Genomic DNA, 10,358 nt, shown 5'->3' with positions numbered 1-10,358 from the left:
ACAACTCTTTCTCTGCCTCTCTCTCGGCCAAAAATAAGAATTACAAAGGAAGGAAAAGCTTTTTGTTGAGAGAGAGAGAGAGAGAGAGAGAGAGAGAGAGAGAGAGAGAGAGAGAGAGAGAGATTAAGCAAATGGATTACTTGTTGAGAATAAAAGGAGTAATTGATTCCTCTTTTCAAGTCACCGGACCGTGAGAGAGAGAGAGAGAGAGAGAGAGAGAGAGAGAGAGAGAGAGAGAGATAGTCACTGCAATTCATGGTGCATTTAACACATCAAGATGAAGCGTTAAGTCCTCGGTGTCAGAGAGAGAGAGAGAGAGAGAGTTGTCAGGTGACAAGAATTCTACTTTATGAGGCTTTTTTAATCAATAGGTCACTACATCTTAACTGAAAAACACATGAAAAAGTCAAATCAATATTTATTATAAAGCACTCATATACAGTTACTCAATGCCAGTTCCAGTATTCTGTCTGCAATACATCATTAATTATTGTTACAACAATGCAAGTGGGAGATAGCAAGGAGGTCACGATTCTTAGATTCTGGGACTTCGCCCTCATACAGCTCTTCTGCACTTAGGATGCTGTCCAAAAGGTCTCTCTTTATCTGGTTCTGCAGTTTCCGAGGCAACCTTCTGGTAGACAGACAGGCGCTCCTGAAGAAGAGGTCCAGGTCGTCGTCCTGATCTGATAACTTCCCATCTGGCAGACCCGTGCAGAAGCTATTGGAATGAGGTGCGACCACTTTCCTCTTCTTGCACGTGTGGTTTCTGAAACTCTGTGCATTCGTTTCCGTTTCCTGTGGAAGATCATCCAGAACTGCCGATGGACTTTCGAAGTCGTGTTCGCCAGATGCACTACTGGTATACTTCGTTTCTGGTCTCTCAGCCTCTACAGGACTGGACGACGAAGGCTCCTTCTCCTCCGCCATTTCGACGGCCACAAGAGCTAGACCTACATCTTCATCGAGGTCCTCATCACCACCTTTCTGGATGTCAGTGGCGTTGGTAGTAGCCCTGGGGAAATTGAAGAGAGTTGGTTATCAATTCTGGACTTGATAGCACTGCCATGAATCCTAACAGACCTGACAAACTATCTTGAATGATGAACAAACTATATTTCAATACTGATCAACTTCAAGTCCAATTTACATACACTACACAAAGAACCACCAAAGTCCCCTACAGTACTGTAAACAGTCTATGCCAATTTCCACCTCTGTTGCAAACTGTGAATAAAATGCTCCTTACACCTTAGAATTTATATAAGGAGCTGCAAACTCCATCTGCTTCTCATAACGCCAAGGTTTCCATCGCTTCCGGGATAAGGAAGTCGATTTCCTGCGAGCTGTTGCTTGACGAAAGCAATCTCTAAGCCTCTTCCACTCCTGTCTGATAGTCCTGCCTGCAGAAAACATACCAGGGTTATTTCTAGTCCCATTATTTCATTCAACAAGTATGCTGAATCAGCATGTCAGAAAATCTCAAACTACAACTTTAGTCTCCTACCATTCAATCAACTTGAGATCTAAGCATCATCCTTTTTGGAAATACTATTACAAAATTAATTCACTAAAATGAAATCGTCAAATTTAAATCGCTAAAATGAAATAATTTTCAAAGTCAAAAGCTTTTATATTTTGAATCGAATTGAAATTCATTCACTGAAGGTTTCCATTATTCCACAACATATGATAAACTACATAAGGAAGCCACAGTGCATATCCGCAATGTCGTCACTCTTCAAAATATAGTCCAAAGAATTATACATCATCCAAGTTCAAATTAACCAGATGACTTAATCAAAGCAATCACTTATATCTCCCAATAAAAATGTTTCAAGTCACAATTTTTATTCAATTCCTGAAAAATAAAATCCTCATTAAGGCTAAGATCACCAGGACCTTGTGTCTTGAAATTTTGACTTCTACAACCCAGGACTTAGACAAGAAGTCTATGAATTCAAAACTTCCTATCAAAAGGTTTCTAGAATGCAGAATAATCCACATCAATAGGGCCACTGAACCTTCACATCAGGTTGAAAGTTAGGTATGCTTATGGGCCATTCAAAGTGCACTCAACATGGATTTTGGATATGTGCATTGCATGTGGTTTATACATTAGCTTGGTAACTGCATATCTATTGCATGTCTGCAAGCTAAATAATACACATGCTCTGGCCCGCTCAATATCTAACGCGTTAAGCTAGGCTGTTCAATACTTGCTAGTTTCTCGAGAGCCCAATATTTCCCTCTTCCAAATCAGATTTTCCTGACTGCTTGCACTGTTTTTGACAGTTCCTCATTGGACAAATGGGTTCTGACTAGACTATCAACCCGGTAGCCCGAGTTCACTCACCGCAGCCGCCGGAGAGGAATCGGAGGAATTTATTTCTGGCGATTAGAAATTTATTTCTCGATAACATAGGGTTCAGATCCCACAATAAGCTGTAAGCTGTAGGTCCCGTTGCTGAGAAACCAATTTGGTTCCTAGTCACATAAAAATATCTAATGGTCCAGTCCAGACCTAGGAGAGCTGTTAATCAGCTCAGTGGTCTGGTGAAACTAAGATATACTTAACTTTTTTTTTTTGACTGTTTCTGTCCTGTTTCAGAAGCTGGATCATCTCAGGATTCTGTTACCTAATCCTGCGAGGTGACTATATGATCAGCATTCTCAAAGCCTGGGCAGTGCCATTGCCATTGCCTCCGAACATAGGCACTCTGAGCCCTGAACCACGAGTTTTCGATTTTCTTTTTTATCTTTATGGTGCTCTTCAGCACTGAGAATTTCCTTTATTTGTTTACTGCGCATGTGGCTGTTTCTTCACTGCAGAAACTAAATATTTATCAGTGTTATTATTATTTATATGTGGTTTACTTGCATCCTCCTCTTTCTGCTTTATTCATTTTCTTTTGCATATAATAATAATTAATAATTATAATAGGCTGGTTTTAGCTGTCAACAATCCACCACGTTTGTAGCTAGTACTAATTACTACTACATTATAAGTTTTGGTTTCTAACATCCATTGCAATGCGTTTGTTGAATACGCAATAAGTTAATTTAAAACTTAGCCAACGAGAATAGATACATAAAAAAACTGCCTCATCATGAATCTTAATGGGTAACAACGAGACCACGAATAGAGAAACAGTTACTCAATTATAAAAAAAAAAAATGGGTCTAGAGCAATTGTCTGCTTCAACTGGGGTACAACACGACGTAGGGAATGCGGAGTACTGCAAGTGGAAAAGAGCAACCCAATTTCTCTCAATTGTACGCTCATGCGAGGCGGCCCTATTACATGCGTTCACAGTTTCTGCATTTGCATAAAGCCCTTCACGAAGCAGTTACGAAATTATCAAATATTTCGCTCTCAAGTTGATTTGGATGGTAAGAAGTTAATATACGCTGACTTTTACAGCGTTTCCGAATATGAATGCATGCATATAGGACTACGAAATAGATTGCAATTAATAGCCGAAATAAAAGCCCTTGAAATCACTGCGTTCTTGGAATAAAATAACTTTGAAGGCGACATCCTGCTAAGGGTGCACAGGAAAAAAAAGGAGTATTTCGCGAAAAACAATAAAAATACTCACAATCTCTATTCAACGTGGTGGCTATTTCTTCCCAGACATCGTCTTTAATCTGGTTGTCTCTATACTCCTCCAGCTTCGGATTGTACAAGCATGGACGCTTTTTAACCTCCTCTATCAGCTGTTCCATGGGGTCGACGTTCTGCACCATCATCACCTCATCACATCGCCAGGGAAACTGAACGCTGCTGGGAGCTACGTCTGCTAAGCCTCGCTATGTGGCCTGCCTACGTACAAACGTGGTTCACGTAGCGTGGCTTGCGGTTTCGATGCAGCGTTGCCATTTAGTGGTTTATCGTCTGATAAACGTGGTCCAATAGCGATATCTGGCATCACTCTGTCGCCACACTGACTACATCTTACGTTGTAAGTAAACCACTACCATAAATAAAATATATATAGGAGATTTAATACATAAAGGACATAATAATACATTCGAGGATCAGGAATTCATCGCATATCACAGTGAGGATGAGATGGACTGGGAATTCTGAATTATTGTTTGGCGAATTTTTCGGCATAGCGAGTTAAGCGACATTCATCAATCGATGCGAGTTGGCAACTCTGAGTCGGCAAACACACTGAGCCACGCAGCAGACGTTACGCGGCCTCGTGGCATAAGAGCTCCGAGCTCCGAGAAAATGTGGAGAATGACGAGTTTCCGCTTCTAAAAGGGTGTCTCAGTTCAGAATAAGTTAGCAGTGAATGCCACAGTCATCTATGCCTTCTCAATCAACAAATAGTTTGAAAGCAAGACTGTTCAAAACTAATAGTTGTTTACCTCGGCCTATACCTTCTGAAGCAACAAATATATTGACAGCAGATGTGTATTTCTGGTGATGGAAGTTCACTCTCGACGTGGTTCGCAAGTCACGTAAAGCCGTTGGTCCCGTTGTTGATTAACCATACTGGTTCCATGCAACGTTAAAAACACCATACAAACAAAAGACAGCATGACATAAACAAAACTGTTCTTGTATTTAGAATCTTCAATATACAACAATATTTACACTCTTTTCATGTCTGCATAATTTCATTTTATTACACTGTCTATATCTTCTGAATCAACATATATATATTTTTTATCTTTTATTAGAAGAATATTACATTTCATTCACATAGTAAATAGGATGTTAAAAAATATTACAAAATTTCATACCTACAAAATTTATAAATTATTATGGATTAGAAAAAAACTAGAAATAAAAAACAATAGATTTTTACTAAATACATTCGGATTTTTTTCTTTATGTGAGAAAAATGAATGAAAACACTTAATTGTTACACTCGAACTACACCTTTTAACAGCCCATTATATATATAATGAAAGAATGACGGATACAACCTATTGTTACACTAGGCCTATAACCTTTTTAAAGAATATATTATACTGAAAGAATGATGGATACAAAGAAACTTATTACACACAGTCTTATACCTTCTGCTTCAACAAACAAACAAAGAAACACACATACAATATATATATATATATATATATATATATATATATATATATATATAAAGAATGATAGATAAAACAAGCTGTTATCACAGCAGCAACGTAATGACACACACCGAAAAAAGTGACGGCTAAAAACAAACTGCTCTTAAATAAAAGTAAAGCAACGGTTACACAAAACTTGTATTCAGTTCTCGGCATCCTAAACAAACAAACAAACAAGGAGTAAATTCGATAAACAAAGATCCACACTCGCATTCCCTCACGAAATCATCGGGTAAGATGACATTTCCACGAACATACTTCATGTTCACGTGGCAGGCAATGATAAACATACATGTCCTGGAACTGAACGATCGATGGAGTTTCCTAGCTTAGCATAAAGCCTTGGTCCTCTCCCCCTTCCCCTAACTCCTACCAACACCCCCCCCCCCTTCGCCTCCTCTTTTTGGGTTGCATAATTCGGTTACGACGTGGCAAGTCTTTACAGCGATCAACGAGATATGAAAATTCGCTTTTAATCAGTTTATTATTTATCTTCTATCGGATACCAGTCTCTCTCTCTCTCTCCTGTTTCGTCTTTTCTCAGTTTATTGTTTTATCTTCTATCGGATACTAGTCTCTCTCTCTCGTTTCGTCTTCTATCAGTCTGTCTCATTTACCTATTTATCAGCCTCTCTCTCTCTCTCTCTCTCTCTCTGTGGTATTTCCTCGCCATCTTTTCATCTATCTCATTCAGTCGTTCTTCCGTCTTTCCCTACCTATCCTACGTTTCCTCACAAACACCCCAGTTTACTCATCTTTCCCTCACTCCTTCCACTTCCTGCTTTCGCTCTCTCTCTCCTCCCATCTCTCTCCGTCACGTTTCCTCATCCACTTCAATCATTCTACACCGCTCTCTCTCCTCCTTCCTCGTCCCGTCGCCTCTCTTTCGTACTTTTTTTTTTTCCTCACGGTCTCTCCTACTATAAGCTCTCTTTCCCTCTCATCCATATTTAATTCCCGCCTACCATCACCCAGCATGATTACACACGACACACAGCTCCAATTTTCTCCACTCGGAGGAGGGAGGATCTCGCCCAAAACAATGGTCGAAAATGTCAGCCTCCGCTTTCTGCCGAAAAGCACAAAGACAAGAGCTCTAGAGAGCGAGCGGGTAGCAGCAGCCAGCAGCCAGCTCCCTCCTACATCCATAGTGGCTTACGACTTTCTTGCCTCGCTTGCGTGCGGTGACCCTCCATATACACTGGGAGGGGGATGTGATGCACGAAGGAGGGATGGGGAAACCGGTGGGAGGGGGAGGGGGGCCGGATGGATGGGAGGTGGTGGTGGCGGTGGGTGTTGAGGGGAGTAGTCTATGCGATTCCTCCCTCCCTCCCTCCCTCCCTCAAACCAGCAGACCAAACCCCCAGCCTTGGGTACATTTACGCGAATTCTCCAAAGTGCTTTTTAAAAATTTTATTACTCAAATAACAATGGCTTAAGCCGTAAATAAATAAATAAACTAAAACGACAATAAATGAGACAATCTCGCCCAGGAGGAATGAATTCCTACCACAATTTTTCACAATTTTACGGCTGAGAGAAATCTCGTATGTCCGTGAACACAAAATAATAAATAATTACAACTCATGGTCTAAGGCATATTTCTCTCTTGTCTGCAACAACCACAACAACATCTACACTACGGCTTCCACTATCACTGACAGTATTTTGTAAATTACCTTTTTTTGCGCTCATTACTTCCGTATCAACCGAATTCCCGATTTTCTTTTTATTTAATTTTCTAAAGCTGTGATTATCAACGTGTAATCATTTCCAGGATTATCCATTGTGCATCTGATCTTTATGTTTTACTGTTATGATCCTCAGTGACATTCGGAAAAATTCCAAATGACATTTGTTGTTACGCCAAATGTTATTAAGCGGATACCAACCTATGGATAGAATATGACTAAAGATAACTTATCTTCTAACCTGATAACATACAAATATATATAACTAACTTTCGTCATCTACATAAGGTAACACATTTAAAAATGTATGTACTATTTCCAGAGAGAGAGAGAGAGAGAGAGAGAGAGAGAGAGAGAGAGAGAGAGAGAGAATTTAATACTTTGATACGATACGTAAACAAATGCCAGGCTATTACAAAAACGTAACAGAACATTAAGCTACACATACATTTTAATCTAGATAACTATTTCCTGGTATGAGAGAGAGAGAGAGAGAGAGAGAGAGAGAGAGAGAGAGAGAGAGAGAGAGAGAATTTTAATTTTTGATTAGATGCGTAAACAAATGCTAGGCTTCTATAAAAACGTAACAGAACATTAAGCTATATATGTATTATAGTCTAGATAATTTCATCCTTCCAAAACACCATACAATTTCTCTCAGTAAAAGGGGTGGGGGGTTTACCGGACAACCGTTACATCCCACGAAATGCCTGGTGGAAATATCACGATGATTTAGTTATGTCAGTTCCATTGAGGACTGGAAAGGTCAATTCGAAACGTGAAAAAAGGATCGGATCCTATAAATATCGAACGGCTCCTCGCTCCAGCAGCTCTCTCCCTCAACGTACGTACACAATATCATCGTGTCTCCATTGATCGTCTCCTGTTCCGGCCCTGCTCTTCCTCTATTAGCTCTGGCATGCGAAAGGAAGGTGACATCGATTTGAAGGAAGTATGTGTCCTTCGCATGCAAACGCTTTTACGCGGCTAGGTCACACACACACACAAACACACATTTGCAAGCAAAAGCGGAATTTGGGCGCGGGTTTTATGCCGTCCCAGCCCCACAGCCAGCAACGCTTAGGCCACGTCAGTTTTAAGCTCCGGAATACTGCGTGCTGAAGGCTAATCTAGCATAGGCCATTAATCACACAATATTGACAGGCTAATCTGAAGCTGGGATTACAAATTTCATATCGTTTAAATGTGATAATGCTCTCTCTCTGTGTTACGGGGAATCAATTAAAGCGTCTTTACCACCAGTCCATATTGAATGGGGAACGGAGTCAATGATTAATCATCATAAAGCATTTAAAAAAAACCCCATTCCGTTCGTTAATGGGGAGAAGAACGTTTCTAAGTATTTCACTCGCATTTCCCCACCTGTCGATAGTCGTTAATTCTTCGAATACATAATAAATCATTCTCTTTGTTGCATAATCAATGAGACTGGAGTCGCACGCTGACTTTTAATCCTCTCTTTCCATCTTTTAAAAGACGTGAAACATGTAATCATCACGCTTGCAGCTGAACAAAGAGCGAGGTTGATTGACAAATATAAAATTCAAAACGTGTCCTTCCTCTCTCTCTCTCTCTCTCTTTCTCTCTCTCTTTCTCTCTCCACTATACACTTCTCTCTCTCCCCTGCTCCGCTACCCGGGGGGTAAAGAGAAGAGGGGGCGGGGGGTGATGGGATCGGGTATGGCTGGTGGGGAGAGGGGGGGGAAGGGAGAGGAGGAGGATGGAGGAGGCAGTTGCCAGATGGTGTATTTGATCAACAATTCAACGAACCATTTTTGTGTGCGGTTTCTATATTATCACAGAAAATACACGGTCTCTAAGAAATACTGGGATACGCTAAAGCTGAAAATTAATGATGCTATCAAAGACGTTAATTCCGAACGAAAAAAAAGGGGAAAGAAAAAAATAAAAGAATGATAGAGGAAAAAGAAAAAAAATATCAAGCGAGGAGCATACGAGTCGGCCATCGCGGAAGCCTGCAAAGAATCGAGACAGAGCCGCCACAGCCAACAGAAGGCTGTGCATTAGGATTCACATGAATGTCTTGAAATTATCCAAAAGAACTCCATGCCTCATTAACAAGTATTTTCCGAAATATATATGTGATCACAGGGGCTGTAATTGCGTCTAGTGAGAGAATTCAGGTTTAAGCAAACACCGCCCCCGAAATATTGCTTAATCTCTACACGAGGAAAGATAAGCACACACACACAAACACACACCATTAATTTCCATCAATTTCCATTCCTCCCTTTCAAACAAACCCATACTGATGACGACCCTTGCAGCGAAAGTTGCAACAGTAATGAATATGCAACATCTCGCTCAAGAAATGAATATTGGAAGCGTGTTTAGTAATATGCGCAGAGATACAAGATTAATTAGATCGTACACGGTACGGCATTTAAAAATGATTATTGTTTATTTGATCAAAATGGTGCGTTAATTTAAAAGTTGCATTTAAACAAGAATTCAATCTATCAAAATGAAAAGATGAACTAGAGTTCTTTTACAGACACTTAATAATGATAAGAACTATAAACATAAATGCTGATAACAAATATGTTGGTTTGGCGACACAATTGTATGTACATTGTTGATACTGTGGAGAGCAAAATAGGTTACGTACCATTACCGCTGTGCAGATGATGAATTAAACGTAATATGAATTAAATGTGATGTCTTGCATAGTAGTACACAGGAGATAATAATTAATCTGGCACAGCAACATCATGCATGATGTTATGTGGTAGAAAGTTGCCAACAAAACGCTTTCAAAACTGATTAGCGAGAAATGTCATCATGATGTTACACAATAGATCAACGGAAAAAGACCCCTTGTAACAGAAAAAAAAAAAAAAAAAACCGTGGCTTGAGAGAGCCAGATCGTAGATATGTAAAATGGCTGACGAGGGGTCTTAACCATTTATAGCCACGGCTATAGTCAACTTCGACCCTACCGGCTGTGGCTGTTTGTATCATTATTACACCCCAGCCTTAATTCTACCGGCTTCAGTTTCTCCTATCCAACGTTGCTTCCCTACTGTTAACGTCTGAAGTACCCTCCCCACCATCTCTCTCTCTCTCTCTCTCTCTCTCTCTCTCTCTCTCTCTCTATCTCTATCTCGTCAGTTTTATATAATGGAGGTTTTTGCTGCCAACACAAGTCTTTCTCCCTCAAAACGATATCTCTAGTACTAGCATAAATAATTTTGCTCTCTTAACACGAAAATTCCCCACCAATTAACCCCCCTCCCCCCCCACAACTCTTTCACTCTAGTGTAAATACGAGAAGAACTTTTTTGACGTTTTGAAACCTTGCTGAACTCCATCTACGAGTCTTCCAATTGCTCTACGAGCCGAATGCAATATCAATCAACGTCAACCGATGTCGCCGCGGTACGAGTTTCGTGCTGCTGGCTCTCCCTCACTCCCCCCCCCGCCCCAACACCCCACCCCCATCAGGAGTATTCCAACCTATAATGAGGAGGCGCCACTCCTCGCGTGACCAGCCGAGAATTGGAATGATTATGTGTTCCAAAA

The 10,358-nt window shown here is 40.4% G+C and overlaps 1 protein-coding gene across 1 annotated transcript; it reads right to left on the bottom strand.

The window, feature by feature from the left end:
- Positions 1-400: 400 nt before the first annotated feature.
- Positions 401-3,950, bottom strand: LOC135209873 (uncharacterized). Its single transcript, XM_064242631.1, has 3 exons — positions 3,603-3,950; positions 1,250-1,403; positions 401-1,015 (listed from the first exon to the last, which is right to left on the bottom strand). The coding sequence occupies exons 1-3, from the start codon at positions 3,751-3,753 to the stop codon at positions 484-486; spliced, it is 837 nt and encodes a 278-aa protein (XP_064098701.1). The 5' UTR covers positions 3,754-3,950; the 3' UTR covers positions 401-483.
- Between the last annotated feature and the right edge of the window lie 6,408 nt (positions 3,951-10,358).

This window comes from Macrobrachium nipponense, chromosome 38 (assembly GCF_015104395.2).
Source record: "Macrobrachium nipponense isolate FS-2020 chromosome 38, ASM1510439v2, whole genome shotgun sequence".
Classification (NCBI taxonomy): domain Eukaryota; kingdom Metazoa; phylum Arthropoda; class Malacostraca; order Decapoda; family Palaemonidae; genus Macrobrachium; species Macrobrachium nipponense.
This window is presented reverse-complemented; position numbering and strand designations above follow the sequence as displayed.

Coding starts and splice junctions, on each gene's coding strand:
- LOC135209873 (XM_064242631.1), bottom strand. CDS start 3,753: ATGATGGTGCAGAACGTCGACCCCATGGAACAGCTGATAGAGGAGGTT. Junction 1,404..3,602: donor CACCACGTTGAATAGAGATT/GTGAGTATTTTT, acceptor TGTTTTCTGCAG/GCAGGACTATCAGACAGGAG. Junction 1,016..1,249: donor CCTTATATAAATTCTAAGGT/GTAAGGAGCATT, acceptor CAATTTCCCCAG/GGCTACTACCAACGCCACTG.